This window comes from Macrobrachium nipponense, chromosome 10 (genome assembly GCF_015104395.2).
Source record: "Macrobrachium nipponense isolate FS-2020 chromosome 10, ASM1510439v2, whole genome shotgun sequence".
Classification (NCBI taxonomy): domain Eukaryota; kingdom Metazoa; phylum Arthropoda; class Malacostraca; order Decapoda; family Palaemonidae; genus Macrobrachium; species Macrobrachium nipponense.
In genome coordinates this window covers 53180779-53207480 of record NC_087204.1, presented here as the reverse complement: position 1 = coordinate 53207480, position 26702 = coordinate 53180779, and the positions used below count along the sequence as shown (strand labels likewise).

General features: G+C 38.8%; 1 protein-coding gene across 1 annotated transcript in view; it reads left to right on the top strand.

The window, feature by feature from the left end:
• The window catches only part of LOC135223617 (protein HBS1-like), a 241283-nt gene that overhangs the window by 173299 nt on the left and 41282 nt on the right, over positions 1–26702 (top strand). Inside the window, exons 9-11 of the mRNA XM_064262229.1 lie at positions 6546–6652; positions 6894–7123; positions 23630–23863. Of these exons, the coding sequence (XP_064118299.1) occupies positions 6546–6652; positions 6894–7123; positions 23630–23863 (571 nt within the window). The remainder of the gene's footprint in view (positions 1–6545; positions 6653–6893; positions 7124–23629; positions 23864–26702) is intronic.

The following is a 26702-nucleotide window of genomic DNA, read 5'->3' as shown; positions in this document are numbered from 1 at the left end:
ATTAATTAATATATATAGGTATATTATTATTAATATATCTAATATATATTAATTATATATAATATATAATATAAATAGATTATATATATATCATATATATTATATATATATATATATATATATAATATATATATATAATATAATTATATATATATAGATTATATTATATATATAATATATATTAATTATATATATAATATATAGATTAATAATATATATAATTAATATAGATATATATATTCTATAAATATAAGAAGAGAGAGTTTAAGAGGAGGGTTTTGGAGGATATTGATATAGGGATTGAAGAGTTCAAGAATGGTGGGCACGAAATGCAGCAGTAATAAGAAGGCATGGAAAGGAGCTGCTAGGAGAGGACATCTGGTATCATATGGGAAGAAAAGGATAGTTGGTGGTGGGATGAAGACATTGAGAAAGTAGTAAAAGATAAGAAGGAGGCAAAGAAAAGATGGGAAGAGTCACAGTCGTGGAAGACAGAAATAGGTACAGAGAGAAAAACAAGGTGGTGAAAAAGGTGGTAGCCCAAGCTAAAGCAAAGTCGTATGATGATGTGTATAATGAGCTGGGGACAAAGGAAGGATTAAAGAAGATGATGAAGCTATCAAAGGCTAGAAATAAGAGCACCAAAGATATAACACACATCAAACAAATAAAGAATCAAGAGGGTGTAGTGCTTAGAAGGAGGAAGACATTGTGAAGAGATGGAAAGAATATTTCGAACAGTTGTTAAATGAAGAAAATAATAGACTAATAAGAGAGGATGGGCAAGTGAACATTGGCATGGTAATGAGGTTTTCTAGGCAAGAGGTACTAAATGCACTGAAGAAGATGAAGAATGGGAAGGCAACCGGACCAGACATGATCCCGGTGGAGGCATGGAAAGGCATGAAGGAGTGGATATACTGTACGATCTTATGATAAAGATCCTTGAACAGGAAAAGATACCAAATGAGTGGCGTTGGGAGTATATTGATCCCAATTTTTAAAGGGAAAGGCGATGTCCAAGAGTGTGGTAATTATCGGGGCATTAAATTGATGTCCCACACTTTGAAGATACTGGAAAGGATGATAGATGCTAGACTGAGAGAGAAGTACAAATAGGTAAAGAGCAGATGGGATTTATGAAGGGAAGGGGAACAACAGATGGTATATTTTGTCTGAGGCAAATAATGGAGAAATTCGGGGAAAGACAAAGGGACCTACATATGGTATTCATTGACCTTGAAAAGGCTTATGACAGAGTCCCGAGACAAAGAGGTTATGGAGGAGCCTGAGGGAGAAGCATGGTGCCAGAGAAGTATGTGCGATTGATACAAGAGATGTATCGGAATGTATTTACCAGGAGTGAGGAGCAGTGTTGGGGAGACAGAAGGTTTTGAGGTGAGAGTAGGATTACACCAGGGGTCGGCTCTGAGCCCATTTATCTTTAACATAGTGATGGATGTTATAATAGAGGAAGTAAGGGAGACAGTACCATGGAACATATTGTATGCGGATGATATTGTTCTGTGTGCAGAGAGCAGGGAAGATCTGGAAGTGAAATTGGAAAGATGGAGACAAGTACTGGAGGACAGAGGAATGAGAATAAGTAGATCCAAGACAGAATATATGTGTACCACCACTGAGGGGGATGATAGAGAAAGTATTCAGCTTGGTGGAGAGCAAATAAGGAGAGTTGATAAGTTTAGGTATTTGGGATCTTTTGTTAACGCTGGAGAAGTATGGAAGAAGAAGGTAAAACATGCGGGTACAGGCAGGCTGGAACAACTGGAGAGCGGCCTCGGGAGTTCTTTGTGACAAAAGAGTGCCGCTTAGGTTAAAAGGAAAATTTCACAAGACGGTGGTAAGAACAGCAATGCTGTATGGTACGGAAACAGCAAGCATGAGAAAAGCAGAGCAGAAGAAGATGGATGTGGCAGAAATGAGAATGCTTAGGTGGATGTCTGGGGTAACAAGAGTGGATAGGATCAGAAATGACTACATAAGGGGGTCAACTAAGGTGGTGGAAGTATCAAAGAAAGTGCAGGAAGGGGAGGCTGAGATGGTATGGACACCTGTTGAGGAGAGATGAGGACCACGCTGGGAGACATACTATGGGAGTGGAGGTGCAAGGAAGAAGAAAGAGAGGGAGACCAAGAAAGAGATGGAAGGACTGTGTGAGAGGAGATTTACATGAGAAGGGAATTGATGAGGCAGAAGCGCAAGATAGAAATAGATGGAAACGGCTCATCCGAAACGGCGACCCCATATAAAAATGGGAAAAAGCTGGGAAGAAGATATAAATAAATATACTATAATATATATATATATATATACTATATATATATATATATATAGATATAATATATACATCACATATACATATATATATATATATATATGTATATAAATATATATATATACACAGTGTTACCCCCCGTATTCGCGTGCTCAAGAGTGGGCTCTCCAGAACGCCTGTTCATTCTGTCACCAGAAGGAAAAACAAAGAACATAGTCTACCAAAAGGCTTTCTGGTGAATTGGAATCTCTCTGACAACACTTAAGAATTTTTTTTTCCATATATGTTTATGCTGCTTCATTTTGATATTCATTTTCAAGGATGTTGATTGTTTTGTCAGATTTGCATTCCTCACAATTCAGGTTGTGGTGCTGTATTCAATTGTGGCTTGATTTATCTATTTTCTTTTCATAAACTATGCTCTGGGTTACACGGACCAATCATTTGTCTAGCTGGGACCTGGGCTACGGGCGGGTAACCAGCTATGTGTGTGTGTGTGTGTGTGTGTGTATATATATATATTATATATATACACACACACACACACACATATATATATATATATACACACACACACACACACACACACACACACACACACACACACACACACTCACACACTAGCTGGTTACCCGCCCGTAGCCCAGGTCCCAGCTAGACAAATGATTGGTCCGTGTAACCCAGAGCATAGTTTATGAAAAGAAAATAGATAAATCAAGCCACAATTGAATACAGCACCACAACCTGAATTGTGAGGAATGCAAATCTGACAAAACAATCAACATCCTTGAAAATGAATATCAAAATGAAGCAGCATAAACATATATGGAAAAAAAAATTCTTAGTGTTGTCAGAGAGATTCCAATTCACCGGAAAGCCTTTTGGTAGACTATGTTCTTTGTTTTTCCTTCCGGTGACAGAATGAACAGGCGTTCCGGAGAGCCCACTCTTGAGCACGCCACATAAAGCTGCCTGTGAGAAAAGCAAGGTTGCTCCAAGTTGATGCCACCCACTCTGAGAGACTGTCCCTGGGCTTTATTGGATAGTCATGGCAAAAGCCAACCTGACTGGGAACTGAATGCACTTGAAACTGAAATGGAAAAGAAAGAAAAGAGAAAGCTCCTTTTTCTGACTCTATTTCTGCCTCCAACCATCACTGTCTCTCTCACTCTGTCTTCTCACTGATACCAACTCTCTGTCTCTAAACAACCGCTCTTCTCTGTCTGTGTCTCTTTCTCTCCTCTCTCACTTTTTCCATCTTTCTCCTACCAATAACTTCCTCTCTCTCTCTCTACTCAACTCTCTCTCTCTCTCGTTCTCTCTCCTCCTTCTCTCTCTCTCTCTCTTCTCCCTAATACCCCGTCTACTCTCTCCCACTTTCTCTCCCTTTCATTTTCTCTCTGTCAACCCCCTTCTAAAACCACCCTCTTTGATGTCATCGATGTTTACCCTATAGTGTTCTTTTCCAAATGAAAATCATATGTATACAGAAATTTGTAAAGTAACTAAGTCTATGGGCATAGCCAGTCTGTTTCATGGGCAGAACCAGCTCTGTTTCAGGGAATCCCTTCTCGCCCTTCAGAGGTGGGGAAGTAGAAATTTTGGGAGCCCGGGCTCCCAAACGTAGGTCTCGACCTTCACGGGGTGGAAACCCATCTCCATTCCAAATCTCAGTCCCATCAGACCGACAGCCCGGGCGTGCATTCCAATCATACATACAAACAGACATACACACATTGCCAAATATTAAAATATGTTTGTCCACTTAACACTTACAGTTCACTAAGGGGATCAGAATAAAATATGCAGGAGCTCACAGCAAAGCCTCTAGCACTACAAGTCACTGTACAAGTGACAATCTCAAAACAAAATGACACAATACTGCAGATATGTACATAAACCTCAGTGGTGGTAGGGGTGTAAGAATATTACCACCGTAGGTCCTGCATGACTTTAAAGGCGCCTAAAGGACAGCTGCTACTTTGCAATCTTAATCTTTAAGTAAGAGGCTAGGCCCACTGCCAGTAACTGTGGAAACTGCTGCCTTGCAGTTTAACTTTTTAGTAAAAGACTAGGCCCACTGCCAATAATTGTGGAGACTGCTGCTTTGCAGTTTAACTTTTTAGTAAAAGGCTAGGCCCACTGCCAATAATTGTGGAGACTGCTGCTTTGCAGTTTAACTTTTTAGTAAAAGGCAAGACCCACTGCCAATAACTGTGGTTGATTACAGCAAGGGCATGTGGTTGTCAAAACCCCTTTGCCAAACTAGAAACCATGCCTGATGTAAGCAAAGGCTCATCAGGCAACCGACCCCTTAAGGTGGCGGGTAATGGTGGGAAAGAAGAAGAGTAAAAGGGGGAATAGGATACTTGCAAGGGATTAGTACAAAGGGAGAAACTGTAAAACACTATTCACACTACAGTCTGGAAATACTTGACTGGGAAATGGTATTACAGGCAATGGAAAAAGGTGGCATCATTGACCTGCAGGTGACATACACAACAGGCACTCACAAATCGGATCTCCATTGCAGGTGAATATTGTAACATATGAAGGAAATGTGAGTGAAACAACTATGAATACACCAAGCAAAGCTGAATTCTAAAGCAAGCAAATTGTAAATGATCAATTCTGATATTTAACACTGATTAAGATATCACTTCTACATTAACATTGATATTCCAACACTTATGAGAAATCATTTGTACCTAAGGTCAATATTAAGAAAATCCCTCAGGGAGATTGCAAAAGATATGGGTTTGGAGAATAGAACATGTGGGAAACAAATGAAAGTAATTGTGAGGCTGAACTACAACTTCCAATCACTATACCTTGGTCCGTGCACAAAGCACATAGAATAATGCCACTCTGCCGTTGCAGGGAACATAAGTGGAAGCAACATTACAATCAGTCCAAACCAAGTGAAAATGTGGTGAGAGGTATTGGGTGCATCAGGGCTACATGTTCATCAGCGCATGGGTCCAGGCATTTGAAAAGGATTCCAACTTTTATGAGGATAGCATCACAAATCCTTTCTTCATCAGTTGGCTAGCTAACTTTCACTCAGACTGAAAGACGACCAGCAGCATAGTTTCACTGCTACACCTAACTAGCAACATATGGGTCATTGTCACCTCTGTATATACCAAGAGATGACCAATGGGTCCTTGTTTTCTTATTTTGATTAAGACAGCCGGCCAATTTTCTCATATTCCTTTGGGGATGCAGATCCTGGCAGGTAGCTAGAAAGGAAATTATAGTTGGCCAACACAGTTGTTTGAAAGAAGGGGTTAACAGTAGGTAAGTCATTAACACTTTAGAGGAAAGGGCGAAAGGGGCCAGAGAACCACTTGGTTTGGGTCAGGTAGTTGAGAGGTGGAGCACAGGTGGGCAAAGGAAGGTGTGCACTACTCCCTAAGCGATTTCGCTAATGACCTTGGAATACTTCTCAAATGTGTTAAGGTGCAAACATGAAATTACTAACTACTTGAGCTAGTGGTAAAATCATAAAATGAGCGTTGGGATGTACGTCTTAATTCCTTGCTTCTAAATTGCTTGTGAGACAAATACTTGGACTATAGGAACTATTTATGAAAAATAAGGGGATGTTTTGTGAACACTTCCTATTCAATTTTTCTTTATCTTACTCCTTGTTTGAATTTTACGGATAAGCATAAACAAACACACAAAGTGAAGTTTCTGACAATTTAATATACTGGCAGTCCCCGGTTATTGGTAGGGTTTCCATTCTCAGCTGGTTGCTGATAAGCAAAAAACGCCATTAACCGAAACTTGGTGATTTATGGTGCCAATAACCTGTTTATATACACACAAACACACACACACACACACACACACTATTTTATAAGTTGCTTTGTTGTAAGTAAATTTTTAAGTTCTCAACTCTACACAAACAATAAGTTCCACAAATATTTTTACTTTTTTACACAAACTGTTATTGTCAGAAGAATAGAATGGATTTGAATTGAAGATTTTTACTTCATGCGTATCTGCAGCATTGAAAGTTTCTCTCTCTCTCTCTCTCTCTCTCTCTCTCCTTGTTTTATATATATTTTAATTAAATACCTGCAAAAGGTATAGCAATAGGCATTAAGCCTATTGCTATATCTATTAAAAATACTGTGTAATATGGCAGATAATATGGCAGAAAATATTTTTAAGGAATTGGAAGTATCAGTGCTCTCTTTTTGTAAAGTATCAAAGTATATTAAATGACTGTTTGTTTCAGGGTAATGTTGGCCAGAGAGTCATGCACAAATATGAACAAGAAAGCAAGAAAATTGGAAAGCAGTCATTTATGTACGCTTGGGTTCTGGATGACACGGAAGAAGAGAGGTATTAGTTTAGATATTAATTTGTAAATTATTTCATTAAGTTCTTATGATCTTCAAGTATAAAAGTTAGCCTCCCATAAATTTTTTTATCAGCCTTTTTTCCATTGGAAATTGATGATATATGTCAGCTTATTTTAAATATTGAAGAACTATATAATTTTATGAAGTGCTCAGAAATCAGCTGTGATAGTTGGGATGTCATTTTTTACAAATTATTAATTTTGATTTCCCATTTGTAATAGGTCTCGAGGAGTTACTGTTGATGTTGCTCAGAGACTGTTTGAATCAGAAACTAAAATTGTGACGCTGTTGGATGCTCCTGGGCATAGAGATTTTATTCCTAATATGATCACTGGAGCAGCAAGAGCTGATGTGGCTATCCTTGTTGTAGATGCAACTACAGGGGCATTTGAAGCTGGATTTGAAAGTGGTGGGCAAACTCGAGAGCATGCTATTCTCATTAGATCCTTAGGTAAGTTGAAGAAAACCATGTTCTTACAAGAAAAAACATATTATATTTTTTACAAACCTATTACCATAATATAATTAGGGCATACTTGTGGCCTTTGCATACCCTAGGCACTTCTGCAGATTTTAACAGTCAAAAGAAGAACAATAGTAACATCCCTCCACATAGATCCCTGGGTTCCCAACTGTTAATTGCCATATTTTTTGTATAGTTGGGAGATGGAAATTTTTATCATAAGGAATGATTTGAATGAAAAAAGGAAATTGCAATTTCATGTAAGTAGCATTTCAATTCCATATTTTAGGTGACGTGCCCCACCCATGCAACTTTTGGTGGTGGTGTCATTCTGCTTTTGGAATTTGTATGAGCAAGGTCATCTAGCTGCTGCAGCCATTTCACCTGTTTTTTTTATTTTAATTGCTGGAAGTCAGTGAATTACGTATTGTCACTTTCGTGTAGCCTTTGCTTCTTTGCTATTGCTTTTATCAGTTTGGATTAGCTTTTTGAATTAGAATGAGTTATGTCTGATTTGAGTGCATTTAGTTTTCGCTGTTGTAGCAAAGGCTGTAAGTCTAAGCTGACTAAGTTTTGCTATGCTGCATATACCATGTGGAGTAACTGTGGAGGGCAGGTATTTTCTAAGGAGACTACTTATGATAAGTGCAAGGATTAGGATGAAAGAAAGTGGAAGGTTCTTGTATCTTACCTTAGTAAGTTTGAAAGAGAAAGATAGCCTTTATGGCCAAGAGTAAGACTTCAGTTAGCTTAGGTTCTTCCCTTAAGTCTAAAGCCTGAGCCTAAGTCTTAGTCTTGCTATTCCTTCTAAACCTGGTCACAATCTTTCTCCAATTCCCAACTCTCCTTCTATCATTCCACATACTCCTGTTCATAGCTCCCGTGCTTCTGACCCTGATGCCATTGACAACCTCGAATCCAGGTTCGAAGAAATTGAACCTAGTAGTGAGTTCAGTGTCCTCCTAATGGACAAAGTATTTTGTGAGAAAATGTCTAGTGAATGGCAAGTGGAGGAGGTGGCTAACGGTCCTGTTGGCTCTCCTAGATGAAGGTCACTGTCTCACTCCCCTAACACTGGAAGAATACATACTGAGGTCCAAGGGAGGCTGTGGAGTTGGCCGACGGGTTGCTACCCCCTGAGACGAGCTTGTTGCAAAATCCCATGTTTCAACTGACAGCTGTTGGAAAGGCATTTCATTGGATATGCGTTGTTTGTCTTCCAGTTTAGATTCTGATTCCAATCCCCACAGGTGCTTCCTCGATTGGTCCTTGCCATTGAAGAAGCATATGGACGATACCAGTTAGTCTTCTCTGCTGCCTGTTAAGCACAAAGGTGTGGACCTGGCATCAAACTAGGATCTTGATGACTTCATCAAGTCATTCGACACTGTTTCTTTGAATCTACATGTTGCGCTAAAATGGCTCACAGGTCCTCCTTTTGAACCCCTCCGTTCCACTTCCCTCAAGAACCTCATTCAGAAGAAACTGTTCCTCATAGCTTTGACAACAGCCAAGCATGTAAAGTGCAAGCTATTGAAAAGAGGATACGTTTCTCCCAAGGAGAGACAGTGTGCTCTTTACCCAAGGTTTCCTAGCCAAGAACGAGGATATAGCTAAGTTCTGGCCTTGTTCCTTCAATATTAAGAGTTGAATGGAAATCCTTGGCCTGGAAGAAGAGGAAAGGGCTCTTTGCCCAGTCAGAGCCTTAAGATATTATTTATGAAGGACCGAGATGAAACAATCTTCATCTCTTCTGCTCTCCAGCCCCTGATCCCTTGGCATGAGCAATGAATGCCATGCACCAAGACTGATTGGGCATGGATCTGTATGCCTTCCTGCCTTTCAACATGGTGAGGGAAATGCTAAACAAGTTCTTATTGCACCAAAACATCACGAGGACCATTGTAGCTCTATTCTAGGCCACGAAGGAATGGTTCCTGGATCTCCTATGTCTTTTGGTAAGTTTCCCGAGGCTGCTTCCCCCTAAACAATGACTACTCAAACACCCACACTTTAAGAGATACCACCAAAGGTTGTCCTCTCTTGCTATGACAGTGTTCAGACTGTCAGAAAACTCATCTGAGTGAAAAGTTTTTCAAGAGCAGCTGTGGAAGCTATTGCAAAGTGCAGACAACAATCGTGTGATGTCTACTAATCATAATGGACAGTGTTTTGTTGATGGTGCCTCAGATGTCTTGTCTTCTGAGAACAACTTTGACCCAAATATTTGGACTTCCTACTCTGTCTGAGGACCTCTAAAGGTTTGTCCTCTTGCACCATTAAAGAATCCAAGCGATGCTACCTTGGTTTTTAATCACAGATGTATGGATTTCGGCCGTATTCCTTAGCGATCACACTCAACCGTAAGCCAGCTTCATACTTTTTTATTATTTCCATTTTTGTCTCCATAGAAAGCATTCTCTTCTTTCTGTGAACTTCAGCAACTTTCTTGGGACCCATGACTAATATGTACTGTACATTATTAAGTTACGTATGTAGTACGTATACTAATTAGGTTCTCACAACACGATAAAGTAGCACAACGTAATCACTAACGAATTTACGATACTAAACGAAATCGTTGGACCGAACGAATGCCGCATGCGTAGGATAAAGCTTCGGGTGCAAAGTGGCCGAGCGAAGGTACGCCACCACGTAAGATGCATGATGGGAGGGATGCTGTCCAATAGGAGAGGATCTCATGGCTTGGCTAGCATCAGGAACCAATGGGAGAGCAGGAGGATGGTGGCGAGTCTACTAGAACTAAGATGGCGGCGCGTGGCGCGAGTTTCAAAATTGTTATCGGGTGAATCTCTGACTTTCAGAAACCTTTCGTATCTTGAAAACTTTTTGTATGTAGAGCAGTAAAATTTTTCGTGTCAGCTTTCGTATCTCGAGTTTTTCGTAAGTTGAGCCTTTCGTATCTCAAGGTACCACTGTACTATAAATTTACCAAATGGTGTAAAAAACAGTTTATATGTTAATGACTTTGTTATTTACTATATGAGTAGCAATTTTGAGACATGCTCAGAGAGTTCTCAATACTGCTATTTCAAATATGTAGTTGGACTAATTCAGTTGGATTTAAATTTTCAACTGATAAAACGAAAGCAATTATCCTCTACAAAGACTAAAGATGGCTGAAGAAGCAAACAATCAAACTTCACCTTTATAGCACTGAAATACAATTTTGTACAAAAATCAAATATCTAGGCGTGATATTTGATCAACATTTAAATTGGAAAGAGCACATCAAATACATTAGAGCCTATGGCATCAAAGCCCTTGCCATATTGAAAAAGTTATCACACACTAATTGGGGAGCAAAGCGAGACACTATTAATGATATATAAGGCAACTGGCTTATCCATAATAGATTACTGCTGTCCAATATATTCAGCCGCCTCAGAATCTGCATTAAAAACTCTCGATGCAGTGCACCATGAAGGTGTGCGATTGTGCACAGGAGCATTCCGATCATCCCCAACAAGCTCGCTTGTGGTAGAGGCAGGTGTGTTGCCCTTGAAACCTCACCTTAATTTAATAACAATATGAAGAGGTCTTTCACTACAAGTAGGATCATCTCCTGCAGCTGTCTGCTTTCAAAATTATAATCCAGAAACAGAAGTTCATAGTACTAGCTCTTTCCCAAAAAGAGCTAAATATCTAATAAACTTACATAACATAAATCCAATTTTTCAGCCACCTATAAAATTGTCACCGCCATGGATGTTAAAACGAATAAAAATATGTACCTCCCTGTCTTACCTTCTTAAAAAACAAATGACAAGTATAGAGATGTATCGCCAACATGCTTTGGAGCACATTAGAAGAAAAGGAGACAAATTCATGGCATATACAGACAGCTCCAAAAATAATGTTGGAGTAGGAGCATCTGCATATTTGAAAAATATGTTAATCAAAAGAAGCCTACCTTTAACCCTCTTACGCCGACTGGACGTATTTTACGTCGACATTTTTTGTCTCCCGTGTGCCGACTGGACGTATTTTACGTCTATTTACAAAAGTTTTTTTTTTAAATTCGCGGAAAAATACTTATAGGCCTACCAGCCTAAAACTTTTGAATCACGTGCCTTGGGGGATGCTGGGAGTTCACGGATCAAGGTGTTGTTTTGTTTACAATCGTTACACAGGCGCGCAAACGCGAATTTCTTTCTTCCCGCGCTAAAAAGTATCTGTGACACATCCCGGAAATTATTTTGTCACTTTGACATAATTTTTGTACCATTGTAAATTAGCCGTTACATGAAGTATTATATATGAAAATGTGCGCATTTTTATGTAGAATACAACAATAAAATACTCATGATTGCAGCTTTTATCAGTTTTGAGATATTTTCATATAAATAACGATTATTGCTAAAATTTCAACCTTCGGTCAACTTTGACTCTACCAAAATGGTCAAAAAACGCAATTGTAAGCTAAAACGCTTATATTTTAGTAATATTCAATCATTTACCTTAATTTTGCAACTAATTGGAAGTCTCTAGCACAATATTTCGATTTATGGTGAATTTATGAAAAAACTTTTTCCTTACGTCCCCGCGGTAACTCTTCCGAAAAAAATCATATATGCGATTGTGGTAATGTTTGCACCATTTTAAAATTAGCCGTTATATAAAGTTTTATATATGGAAATGTGCGCAATTTCATGCACAATACAACTAAAAACAACCCATGGTTGTAGCTTTTATCAGTTTTGAGATATTTTCATATAAATAACGATAATTGCCAAATTTTCAACCTTCGGTCAACTTTGACTCTACCGAAATGGTCAAAAAACGCAATTGTAAGCTAAAACGCTTATATTCTAGTAATATTCAATCATTTACCTTCATTTTGCAACAAATTGGAAGTCTCTTGCACAATATTTCGATTTATGGTGAATTTATGAAAAAAATAAAATTTTCTTTACGTCCACGCGATAACTTCCGAAAAAATCATATGTGCGATTGTGGTAATGTTTGCACCATTTTAAATTAGCCGTTACATAAAGTTTTATATATGAAAATGTGCGCAATTTTATGTAGAATACAACAAAATATAATTGAAGGTTGTAGCTTTTCTCATATTTGAAATATTTGCATATAAATCACGATAAATAGAAAAAAAACCACGTTCAGTCAACTTCGACTCTACCGAAATGGTCAAAAAACGCAATTGTAAGCTAAAACTCTTACAGTCTAGTAATATTCAGTCCTTTATCTTCATCTTGAAACAAATTTGAAGTTTCTAGCAAAATATTTAGATTTATGGTGAATTTAAAAAATAATCTTTCCTTCCCTCCGCCCGAGGATTCTCCGCCACAAATCTCCGAAATACGTACGTCCCATTCTCGGAATATTTGCTCCGTTTCATATTAGGCATTTCATAGAGTTTTATATAAAAAAATGTGCGCAATTTCATGTAGAATAAAACTAAAAATATTTGAAGGTTGTAGCTTTTCTTATTTCCGAAATAATTGCATATAAAAAATATATATATAAAAAATTCGACATTCGGTCAACTTTAACTCGTCAGATATGGTTGAAAACTGCAATTGTAAGCTAATAATCTTACAGTATAGTAATATTCAATCATTTGAGAGAAATTGGAAGTCTCTAGGACAATATTTAGATTTATGGTGAATTTTTGAAAAAAATATTTGTCTGCGCGTTACGAATTCATGCATTATTTTGTGATAATATTTTTTCTGTGTTGCTTTTATCCTTTTACAATGTGTTATATATCAAAATGATCGCAATTTAGTGTACATTACAACGAAAAAAAAGTAACTGGTTACCTTTAACCGTTTTGCGCAAAGCGCGATTTGAATACAATTATATATGAAATTTTGTTTTTGCGCTATCATATATCGCATTATTTATATGTGATAATGATAATTTTTTTCATTTGTGATGGTTGCATACTAAACTTCAGGCAATGACAAAAAAAGGAGCCAAAAATGAACTGTTAATCTTGAAAACTAAGCGCGGTGTGATTTTTTGAAAAAATTATTTTTTCCGCTTCCGTGCTCACTCCGAAACCCCTCCGGCACACGGGAGACAATTTTTTATTTACCGCTCCGGCGTAAGAGGGCTAATATCATTAATATTTACTGCCTAAGTCACGGCCATACAAATGGCTCTTGATATGATATCTGAGGAAAAAGCAAGTGTGTCTATTATTTTCAGTGACTCACATAGTGGTATAGATGCTATAAGACAGTATAAATCAGTAAACCAAATAGTACAAGAAATACAAATAAAAATTCATCAACTCCTCCAATCAGGATTATCAATAGAAATATGTTGGATTCCAGCACACGTGGGAATAAAAGGAAATGAAAATGCAGACTCTGCTGCCAAATTAGCCTGCACTATCCCTCCAACAATTACACATGCCCCAGTATCAGACTGGATAACATCTGTCAAACCATTGATATACCAAGATTGGAAAAGAGAACGGCCTTAGAGCCAACCACCACAAATAAACTTAAGAATATAAAAACTGAAGTGTATGCATGGAGGAGGACATCTTCACAAAAAGAAAGATCAAAAGAGGTAATCCTAACAAGGCTCCATATAGGACACAAGATTCTCACATGGTCACTTGATGTCAACACCACATGCTGACCCAATAAAGTGTAATAAATGTCAATCACCCATGACAGTGCAACATTTACTTGTTGAATGCCCAAATTGGACCCAACAAAGATAAATTTACCTACTGAATTAAAAAATGAAAAGTATTCTTGCTGTAAGCAAAAGATTTTACATTTAAAAACATCTTAAATTTTTTTTAAATAAGACAGGTTTCTTAAATAAAGTCTAAATTTTATTCCCCTTCTTCTTAAGATTAATCCCTGAGAACCAGCCCGAGAAGAGTCTACTTAAGACTCAGAGGTCTGGAAAAACTAAGCCCTTTTAACCCTTAAACGCCGAAGTGGTATATTAAAAATCGTCTCCCGTATCCTGGCGGCGTTCGCGAGTGAGTGCCGAAGCGGAAAAAATGTTTTTTTCAAAAAATCACAGCACGCTTAGTTTTCAAGATTAAGAGTTTGTTTTTGGCTCCTTTTTTTGTCATTGCCTGAAGTTTACTATGCAACCACCAGAAATGAAAAAAATATCATTACAGTGGGGCCTCGCTTAGTCACGGATCAGCAATCACGGATTCAGTTAATCACGGGTTTTTTCTTGGACCACTTCTCAAGTCTATATATCGCTGGTATGAATCACAGCATTGCGGGCTTGTCGGTGGTAGGCTAAGCCTCGTCCGGTTCCGATAACCAACAAATGCATGAACAGATTCACATTATGATATTAACTGACAATAAAGGTAATAAAACCATTCTCACCTTATATATTATTGGCATATCTTCATAATATATAGCCTATTTATGGAATAATTCCACGTCATTGACATCAACTTGTAGTTGAGCGGCCAGCAGAAATGTAAACATTGAGTTACACTTCACACCACCTTTGTCATTCTTAACCTTTTAGAAATGTTAATAGTAGTAGTTTAATTACAGTAGTAATAACATTTAGGAAAACATACATTTTCAATTCGAACTTCATTATTGTTTTGGTATAACGTAATCAACTTCTCTGAACACTGCAGTCATACAAACGATAATTGTCATAGATTATTGTATGTTGTTTGCAATCGGCGACGAAGCGTAAACGTAATAAAACCATTTTTACCTTATATATTATTGTCATATATTCATAATAAAACGCAAATCTTATATATTATTGGCATATCTTCATAATAAAAAGCCTCTTCAAGGAATAATTCCTTGGGGAATCCATTTTTCAAAAGACAAAAATACACTTTACATGTTTACAGTATACAATGAACAATGATTACTTTATTCTGATGTGATTACATATTACAGTGTGGTACTCTAAGCAGTACAGTAACTATTTTTTATCATAAATGTATGTTCATTCACGAAAAAAAATACATATGACCACCGTGACGTCACCGTTCTACAAAGTACCGATGTATTTTTACGTAAGTACATATCCTCTAAACTCTGTCATAAATCACTTTACTTTACTTACTTTTTTTGTGAAGCCCAAATGCTACGTATATTCCGGAAAATTAACGAAATCACGTATTTTATCACAGAGCAAGATTTGCTAATTACTGTTTTCTTCTTCTTTTCATGACTAAATGCATTTTTAGAATAAAACTCCTTCACAAATTTTCAAATACTATGAATGTAAATAGCAAAATCTCTAAAACTCTCTCTCAGCGCTTTCTCCTCTCTCTCTCTCTCTCTCTCTCTCTCGCTCTCTCACTCTCTCTCTCTCTCTCTCTCTCTCATCCTCCTCCTCTTCTCTCTCTCTCTCTCTCTCTCATCACTTACAGAAAGAAAACTATAATACTGATCTATTATTATCGTAATAAAAGAACAAGATGGTCCCCGAAAGAATAAAAATATGTGTTGCCATATTTTTATTCTTTCTGTGATTTACGAAACTGTGCTTCAATACAACTTTTATAGTTGACTCAATGATTATCACATATTATAACAGTATACAAGAGAATATCTTATCACTATCCATGTTTCATTTCTTATCATCATAAAATATTTGAAATACAAATTTCATTATTCTCGAGCTAAGATAGTCAACAGTACTCGTCCCAAGCTGCTCTCTCAAGCTATTCTCGTCCCAAGCTGCTATCTCAAGCTATTCAAGTTACTCTCGTCACAAGCTTCTCTCTACTCATCTCTCTCTCTCTATCTCTCTCGCTCTCTCTCGCCTCTGCTCTCTCTCTCTCTCCTCTCTCAATGAAGTATGAATTACTGTATCATAATATCATAAACTATTATGTACAAAGTTAATAATAATAATAATAATTCCATTAATAAATTCGTTTCTTTTAGCAACTTAAATTGTTTTCCTAAATAATTCTTTCGGTAATAAACGTCCATCAGCTGATTCTAAACATAAACAAAAGACAAAACTAGATTTTTATTGCTGTATTTTTTGCTGTTTATACCTTAATATTATAGTTGGGTGCTGTAATCATTACAGTAAATCATGTTTTTTTTTATCATAAATATGTTCATTCATGAAATAGATATACTAAGTACTTTTAGTTTGGTGCAGCAGCCAAATCGTGAAAATAGAAGGAATTGTTAGGTAATTATAATTTTGGTTGCTGATCTGATGCAGGGGAAATTGAAGATAGGCAAGAATAACTTTGAAACTGTCTTGAATTTAGTTTAAGGTGATAGTTTAAGAAATATTTGGTGCTTGAACTAAAGTAGGCAGTTATAAACATTGAAATAGTGGTCTTGGGTGGGTTAATTATTAAAGTAGGCGTTTAAAGCAATTTTCAGGGGGTGTACCAGGATAACACGGGTATTTACTTATCACGGGAGGTTCTGGGCCCTATCCCCCGTGATTAACGAGGCCCTACTGTATCATATATAAATATTGGGATATATGACAGCGCGAAAAAAAATTTCATATATTATTGTATTTGAATCTCGCTGTGAGCAAAACGGTTAAAGCTAACGAGTTAATTTTTGTTGTTGTATTGTACACTAAATTGCGATCATTTTGGTATGTAACACATTATAAAACGATCAAGGCAACATAGGGAAAATATTATCACAAAATGATGCATGAATTTGTAACGCGCAGACGTAAAAAAAAGCGGTTTTCAAAAATTCACCATAAATCGAAATATTGTGCTAGAGACTTCCCATTTGTTGCAAAGTGAAGGTAATTGATTGAATATTACTAGACTGTAAGTGTTGTAGCTTACAATTGCAGTTTTTGACCATTTCAGTCGAGTTAAAGTTGACCGAAGGACGAATTTTTTCTATTTATTGTTATTTATATGAAAAATATTTCAAAACTGATAAAAGATACAACCATGGGTTATATTTAGTTGTATTCTACATAAAATTGCGCATATTTTCATATATAAAACTTTATGTAAGGGCTAATTTAAAATGGTGCAAACATTACAACAACCAGATGAAAAAATTTATGATTTTTTCGGAAGAGTTACCGCGTGGACATAAGGAAAAAGTTTATTTCATAAATTCACCATAAATCGAAATATTGTGCCAGAGACTTCCAATTTGTTGCAGAATAAAGGTAAAAGATTGAATATTACTAGAATGTAATAGTTTTAGCTTACAATTGCATTTTTTTACCATTTCGGTCAAGGCAAAGTTGACCGAATGTTGAAATTTTGGCACTTATCGTTATTTATATGAAAATATTTCTAAACTGATATAAGCTACAACCATGGTTTGTTTTTAGTTGTATTCTACATAAAATTGCACACATTTTCATACATAAAACTTTATGTAACAGCTAATTTAAAATGGTGCAAACATTACGACAATCGGACAAAAAAATATCTGATTTTTTTCGGAAGAGTTACTGCGCGGACGTAAGGATTTTTTTTTTTTTTTTTCATAAATTCACCATAAATCAAAATACTGTGCTAGAGACTTTAAATTTGTTGCAAAATAAATGTAAATGATTGAATATTACTAGAATATAAGAGTTTTAGCTTACAATTGCATTTTTCAACCATTTTGGTAGAGTAGAGTCAAAGTTGACTGAAGGTTGAAATTTTGGCACTTATCATTATTTATATAAAAATATTTCAAAACTGATAAGAGCTACAACCATTGGTTGTTTTTTGTTGTCTTCTTCTTCTTCTTCTTCCCAGCTTTTTCCCATTTTTATATGGTAGTCCCGACGTTTCGGATGAGCCGTTTCCATCTATTTCTATCTTGCACTTCTGCCTCATCAATTCCCTTCTCATGTAAATCTCCTCTCACACAGTCCTTCCATCTCTTTCTTGGTCTCCCTCTCTCTTTTCTTCTCCTTGCACCTCCACTCCCATAGTATGTCCTCCCAGCGTGGTCCTCATCTCTCCTCAACAGGTGTCCATACCATCTCAGCCTCCCCTCCTGCACTTTCTTTGATACTTCCACCACCTTAGTTGACCCCCTTTTGTAGTCATTTCTGATCCTATCCAATCTATTGTTACCAGACAATCCACCTAAGCATTCTCATTTCTGCCACATCCATCTTCTTCTGCTCTGCTTTTCTCATGCTTGCTGTTTCCGTACCATACAGCATTGCTGTTCTTACCACCGTCTTGTGAAATTTTCCTTTTAACCTAAGCGGCACTACTTTTGTCACAAAGAACTCTCCAGAGGCCGCTCTCCGTTGTTCCGCCTGCCTGTACCCGATGTTTTACTTCTTCTTCCATACTTCCTCCAGCGTTAACAAAAGAAATCCCAAATACTTAAACTTATCAACTCTCCTTATTTGCTCTCCACCAAGCTGAATACTTTCTCTATCATCCCCCTCAGTGGTGGTACACATATATTCTGTCTTGGATCTACTTATTCTCATTCCTCTGTCCTCCAGGTACTTGTCTCCATCTTTCCAATTTCACTTCCAGATCTTCCCTGCTCTCTGCACACAGAACAATATCATCCGCATACAATATGTTCCATGGTACTGTCTCCCTTACTTCCTCTATTATAACATCCATCACTATGTTTAAAGATAAATGGTCTCAGAGCCGACCCCTGGTGTAATCCTACTCTCACCTCAAAACCTTCTGTCTCCCCAACACTGCTCCTCACTCTGGTAAATACATTCCGGTACATCTCTTGTATCAATCGCACATACTTCTCTGGCACCATCTTCTCCCTCAGGCTCCTCCATACCTCTTGTCTCGGGACTCTGTCATAAGCCTTTTCAAGGTCAATGAATACCATATGTAGGTCCCTTTGTCTTTCCCGAATTTCTCCATTATTTGTTTTTTGTTGTTGTATTCTACATGAAATTGCACACATTTTCATATATAATACTCCATGTAACGGCTAATATAAAATGGTGCAAAAATTATGTCAAAGTGACAAAATAGTTTCTGAGATGTGTCGCTGATGCTTTTTAGTGCGAGAAGGAAGAAATTCGCGCTTGCGCGCCTGGGTAACGATTGTAAACAAAACAATGTCTTGATCCGTGAGCTCCCAGCATCCCCCAAGGCTCGTGATTCAAAAGTTTTCACCTAGTAGGCCTATAACTATTTTTCCGCGAATTTAAAAAAAAAAAATTTTCGTCTACGTACCATATGTCCAATCGGCACCCGACAGACAATTTTTATCAACGTTTAATACATCCAATCAGTGTTAAGGGTTAATAATAATAATAATAATAATAATAATAACAGACGACATCAAGAGGGAGGCTAACGGAGTCATCAGCGCAGTGAATGCTGCAACAAATGCTGTGCACCTCCCACCCATACAAGGAGACTACAGCCTGGGTTATTTATATGGCAATGTAAAAACCCACAAACAAGGAAACCCCCTCCGGCCGATCATCAGCCAGACGCCCGCCCCTACGTACGCCTTGGCTAAATGCCTCAACTAAATTTTGACCCCTTACGTCCCGAGTCGGTACAGCCTGCAGTCTTCGGCAGAGTTCTTAGAAGCCATCAAGGACGCCCCTGGTACCGGGATTATCGCCTCGCTGGATGTAGAGTCCCTATTTACGAACGTGCCTGTCGACGAAACCATAGATATAATCCTTGATCGTGTCTACAGGAATCAGTCGACGGCGCCCCTCAACATACCGGAAGCCTCGCTCCGTACGCTGCTGGAGATATGCACGAAGAAGGCCCCCCCCTTTCTCCACCCACCGTGGCCAGATGTTCCGCCAAAAGGACGGCGTGGCGATGGGCTCCCCACTGGGGGTCCTCTTCGCTAACTTTTATATGGGCACCGTGGAGGAACGGGTCTTCGCCAGGATGCAGCAACCCCGCAGATATGGACGTTATATTGACGACATCTTTGTGCAAGTCGACGCCGAGGATGAGGTAGAAGCCCTCCATCAAGCATTTCAGCAGTGTAGAGTGCTGAATTACACAGTCGAACGCAGCTCCGACGATCGGCTCCCCTTCCTCGACGTCCTTGTAAGCAAGACGGAAGACGGTCTCCGTACTTCAGTCTACACAAAGAAAACCAATTTAGGACTTTGCCTCAACGGAGACAGCGAGTGCCCCGCCAGATTCAAAAGCACCACCGTCAGGGCCTTCGTCAGGAGGGCCCTCTCCCACTGCTCGACCTGGCAGGACACTCACCAGGAACTCGACCGCGCCTCCCAAGTACTTGTGAATAACGGGTACTCAAATAAATTAATCAGCAAGGAAGTCCGCACAGCCCTGGAGAAATGGTACAGTAGTGAGAGCCCGCAGCCCTGCCCCCAGGATAATATCAAGCTGTACTACAAAGCCTTCATGAGTTTCCCATTACTGGAAGAAGAGGACGCCATTAAGAAAATTATTTCTGATAATGTATCCCCGACTGACGACACCAAGAATATCGACTTAATCATATATTACCAGAATCGGAGGACGCGCGATCTTATTATGAAAAATAACCCCTCTCCACAGGTACGAGAACCCCTGAAGCAGACGCATGTAGTGTACCAGTACATGCCCAGTACGCGAATGCAGCGGCGCCTACGTAGGTATGACTACCATGCGACTGTCGAAGAGACTCTCGTGCCATGCCCAAGAGGGGGCTATAAAGAATCACGCCCGCACCAAACATCACGAGGCCATCTCCCGAGATGTCATCATAAAGAACACGAAGATCATCGGGAAGGCCCCTGATGCCCGTCGGTTGCGCCTGCTGGAGGCGCTCCTCATCCAGCAAGTAAAACCTACACTGAATACGACGCAGGAAGAATTTCTCCTCCCTACGAGTATGAGAAGACCTGCCACCAACAATGACACCACCGATCATGACAACTATGGATGACAACGCCCCCGAACGAGGTACTCCTGCAGCCGATGGAAATCAAAGTAGCCGTGACGTCCCACAGCGTAGCGCAACGCCCATCAATGTTACAGCGCTGCTTAGGAGGTCCAGGCGGCTGCAGGATATGCTGCAACGCAACCATCGGCTCGAAGAAAGTGGCTTGAGACCTGGCTCAGGCAGCCAATGAAAACAAGACTCACCGCCACCAGCCAATAGGAGACAAGCATGGGGCAGACCCCCTGCTGTCTACCACAGATATAAGGAGGACGGACACCGCACCAAGATCAGTCCACCCTCAGCTTCCCAGCCCGAGGATGTTTGGCAGCTCCAGACGAAAGCTCGCTTTAAGAAAGAGAGAGAGAGAGAGAGAGAGAGAGAGAGAGAGAGAGAGAGAGAGAGAGAGAGAGAGAGAGAGAGAGATAAAATCGTTAATGACTTTGATGACTATGGTATCATAGTTTATCTGTAAAATTCAAATATATACACCTATTTTGACCCTGCATTTTACCATGACCTCTATAAGCGCTCTACTAGCCTGTTTAAGTAGCACTGAAAAAACCGCTATTCGCAAAATAGAGAAGAATCTCTACAAGTGTAATGCTGCTGAAGTAGCCATTACTTTTAATAAAGTAATAATAATAATAATAATAATGTCATTTTCATCTTCCTTGTGGTCATTCAAATTTACCCCATCATAACCCTCTCATGCTCCTCCAGCACCTACCAGCCTGAGAAGAGTCTACTTGAGACTCAGGTCTGGAAAAACTAAGCCCTATTAATAATAATAATAATAATCCTCCAGCGCCTACATCACTTCATCCATTGTGCTTCAGGAATTCTCTTCTGTGCAACCCACTTTGTTACATATGTAGCTCTTTTCCACAGCATATCTTCAGTCTCATAATTTGGTCATTCATCCTATGAACCTTCATCACTGCGTTCTTCAGTTTCCTGTATTGAACTATTCCAACTCCATTTCTGACTAGTGCAACTGCTCCTTTTAAAACTACTTATCCATCTCCAAGCTCCTTGTTTTATTTCCTCTCCGACATGTTTCCTTAACACATGAAACTCCACCCTCTTCCTCCTCATAAGATCAGCAAACTACTCCCTTCCTCTCCCCATCATGGACCCAACATTAAACTGGCACACTTTAGAGCCTAGCTAACTTCTTTAGCTGCCCTCACTCATGATGGAGTACCCCTCGCCCAGTCACGGAGTTAGGGCGATGTATCAGGGTGTCATTTATGGAGTATGACCTAGCACTATTCTGTTCCATATTATGGTTCATGCCATATTAGGATTTTATGGGTGGACTTTAATGTAGCCTAAATTTAAAAAATCATTCTATGTTAAATTTTTATCAAAGTTCAACTTCATTACTGGACTCTTATGTATTCCAGGAGTTATGGACCCTCCTCCTTTCTTAACATAGAGCCTTTAATGGATCCTTTGGGCTTATTCTTTCTTGCCAGAAGTTCAGTTCCCTTCCACATATGTAAAGGAATTTGTAGTGAGATAGTGTTAATTTTTTTTACAGGAAGTGTAATTTTTTTTAGTGGTTAATTTTTTCTATACAAAACCAATACTTTTACCCTAATTGCTTATCAGTGGGCTCCATTGTTACTATTTTGTTGCAACTGCTCTTACCCTTACTGGACGGGTAGATATATCGATATGCAGCCCCTCAGCCTGGGTAAAGTTTGAGGTCGTCCAATTTACAAAAAATACATATCAATGGAAAGAGGAAGATATACAAATGTACATGATGAAAGAAACAAATTTTTAAAAAATTTTCCCAACCTTCCATGAGAAGTTGAAAATGACTATTTACAAACCCTTGTGGGGCCTCTTTTACATGACAATTGTAAATTTTACCAGCTTATACATATATGTTTTTCTAATAATTAATTTTATTTAGTTTGTAAAATTATAATTATTGCTCACACAAGAAATATTTATGTTAATTTACTGAGAACAAAGATTCAGTAACTTTTTTTTTTACTTTACATGTTTTTTCTAATATTTCTTTGCATTTTTTAAAAATTACATTTACAACTGATATACTATCTTAAAATACAAGAACAAAAACCAACAGTATCCCCATGGTATATTTACAAGTAAATTTAGAAAAAGACGTCATGTGAGACAGAGACGTAATACATTCCCCCTTGAAGTAACAAGCAGAACTGACACCAGATTTGTGGTTTTAGCCAGTGTAAAAGATCCCATTAGTGAATTTATGGGTTATAGAGGTATTGGCATCTCTTTCCTGCCCGATTCTTTCCAAATCAATGGTGTTTCATATTGTTTATCTACAGGATCAATCCCTCCACCACCCAAAACCTGTTATTACTACTCCCGAGGACCAAGCCATCCATTAAGGGTTAATACATAAGAATATGAAATAATAGAGTTAATGTGAGAAGTTCATACAGAATTGACTTACTTGCACATAGACAATGCACAGGGAATAGGAATTCTTTTATTCTAAGTTTTGATGTTTTGGACTTGTTCACATGTCTGAGAAAGACTATGTGAAAGTAATGGGTCTAATAAAAAATATTATTAATTTTTTTTCTAATAAGGTTGCATAACAATGCTTTGGAAATACTCAGATGATGTTATAATATTTTGCAGACTCTTTACTATTTCTTTTTTCCAGGTGTTTCACAGTTAATTGTAGCAGTTAATAAATTGGATACTGTAGATTGGAATCAAGATCGCTTCGTAGAAGTAAAGTCAAGTTTACGTCAGTTTTTGAAAACTATTGGTTTTAAGGATATAGATGTTTCGTATGTCCCATGCTCTGGTCTTACTGGAGAAAATTTGGTTAAGCCATGCACAGATGAGAAGCTTTGTGCATGGTACAGTGGTCCCACACTCATTCAAGCCATTGGTTAGTAAAACAATTCTGGTTTGTTTATATATTTACAGTTATCAAGCAAAATGAAGATTTCAGTAAGTAAAAGCATCTGTAGCCATGAGTTTTAAAAGATCTGTTTTACTGCTGAAGCAATTCCCTAATATTTACTATTTCCATTAAATATTCGTAAATCATGTGTACATCTTCAATTGCTTTTTCCCACATCAAGTCTGTGGTTATTTATCATTATAATTGGAGTGAATTGGTTTATATTTAACTAAATGATCCAATACTGTATGTTGCCCACTTGATGGTAAAAAACACTCTCTCTCTCTCTCTCTCTCTCTCTCTCTCTCTCTCTCTCTCTCTCTCACACAAATCTTGAATTTCCATCTTTTGATAATTAACATAATAGCTTCTTTGTCTTTCTTTCCAAAGTTATTCTCTGTCTTAAATATGAATAATTCCCTCTTGAAATTTAGTATAGGCACAACTCTCTCTCTCTCTCTCTCTCTCTCTCTCTCTCTCTCTCTCTCTCTCTCTCTCTCTCTCTCTCTCTCTCTCTCTCTCTCAGTTATTTTTATGATAAAAATGACACAATATGAAAAAATTTAGCAATTACAGAATTTCTGGGCTCAGCCTGTGTCGCTCTGTGAAATGCTTCCTTTAGTGTTCATTTCTAAGGTAAAATATTGTTATAATTACCAGAGAAAAACTAAAATAGTAATGCCAGAGTAAAACTGGCTCGCTGACCTTTAATAAAGGTGTCGGTATGGTATCTGGGGCGAGTGGAAACCACTACCAGAGGTCCCTTGCCATTTAGACGCTCCTTTCCTCAATATCCCTCGTCTACAGAGGAGCTGATCCAAGGCCCCGCTACCCGCTACTACTACAACTAGCGCCTTTGTTTTCATTCCTTTCGATAGCACCGTTCACGCCACACACGTTCTTTCCTTGTGCTGTGTTTTTCGTCTGGATTTATCCCACTTTTTTCATCATCATGGACCGTCAAGCTTCTGCATCCAAGTTAAGTACTGCGTTTAATGTTTGAGATCATTTTGAGACGGTTTTTGGCATATTAAGCCAAGTTATCTTAGGTTATATGTGAGAGCAATAGCATGTGCGTTGCCGTTCCCGCGCCGCCTTCTCTTGGCTCGCCAGCCGCGTGATGATTCCCTGCTTTCTTGCACCAGTTGGTCTCCCATACTAATTGGTCTCGATTGCACTTGAGCAGTACCCTTCTTCCGAACCGCATGCTTTCGGTCGTGGCGTACGCTTTCCTTTCTTGCATGGAGGTTGTCATATCAACCCTTGTTTATCAGTAAGATAGGATCTTTAGTCTCGATTGCCTTTACGAAAGGACCCTAGTTCCTTCGTAGCTCTTTCTGTCCTTGAGCCACCCTGGCCGCTTGCCCCTTGATCATTCGTTACGGCATCTAGGCTAAGCCGCTCTTGAGTTTCTAGGCTAGCATTTCCATTGTTGGATATTCTTAACCTAGTTTCTCAAGGACCATTCCTTTCTCTCTCGCTCCATATTTATTTCGCTCCTTTCCCCCGTGTTAGGACAGGATATTTATGTTATGTGTTACTTTCTTTTAGCCGGCACCTAGTTGGCCTTTAGGCCTTCTTGGATCGACTGGTCTCTCACACCGCGTGACTGTTCACCCGACTGAGAGTGTCTCCTATCGATCGCGTACGAGCCACCCTGCTACCGACCCCTCTCAGTTCCCCCCACCTCCCCCCCCTCTCTCACCCACTATGGTGGAGTGACGACTCGCTCACGCTACCTCAGATAGCCATCCGAGTCATCCATGGGGGAGAAGGGGTTTCACTGGGGGGTACACTCAGTGAGCAGGCCTGCCGTACTCTGCCGCGCTGCTAGTGGTGTAGGGGGGGAACCCTGCTCAACCGAGCCATGGTTGGCTACCAGGCGCGGGGGAGTGGGACACACCCCGACCCACTAGGTAGTGTATCCCTCTCACTATCTGTGAAGCCCACCCCTCCCCACCCCGCTCCGGCGGCCTCAGGGCTCCAGAGCAAGCCGGACCCGTCCTCAGGATAGCTATGCTTCTTTAGATATGTGAAAGGCTCCGGCCTGTCTATGGGATTACATTTTGTATGCATGGTTTATTACACATAATATAACATCCGCATTCTATTGTAAGTTATTATCTTACTATATCCAGTTATTTACTCCGCCAGGTATTTAACCATCCCACCCTGTTACGTCTCGCTCTTCACCCTGTATCTGATTTTGGGTTATATCCCTCACTCCGGCACGTGGAGAACAGCTTGAATCCACTTAATCGGTCAGATTTTGTAGCTCCGGCGTCGCCGGAGCTGCAGTGGAGTCATTCTTAGTTCCCATTATCTGCCTAGGATGTTCTTATGAGTATACACGGGGGTTCCGTTCTTGAGACGCATTGTAACCCGAAAATCGTCGTAAGCCGGAACAACTTTTGGAAATATGTCTTAAACTAATAAAAAGTTATAAAAACCTTACTTGTAATCCTTTGGTTACACTACATGTTGTTTCCTGTAGTTTTATGTACAACCTGGAGTTATTTTCATAAAAAATGCTGGTTCTTGAAGGTAAAAACTATTGTAATCCTCTGGTGACCCTACATTCTTGAAGTTTTATGTACAACCTGGAGTGATTTTGGCAAATCTTGAGGGCTACAAGAACAGTTGATTACTATTTACGTATCATATTGACTAATTAAAGTAAACGTATCTTTAAATAGGCTTATATATTAGTATCAACAAAACATTTCGTGGCATGAGTCAGAGGCCGTTTAATGAAACAAAACACTTCTCTGTCCTATCTGTTCAGAAAATAAACGTTACGTCAATCCCCGAGACCATTGTTGCC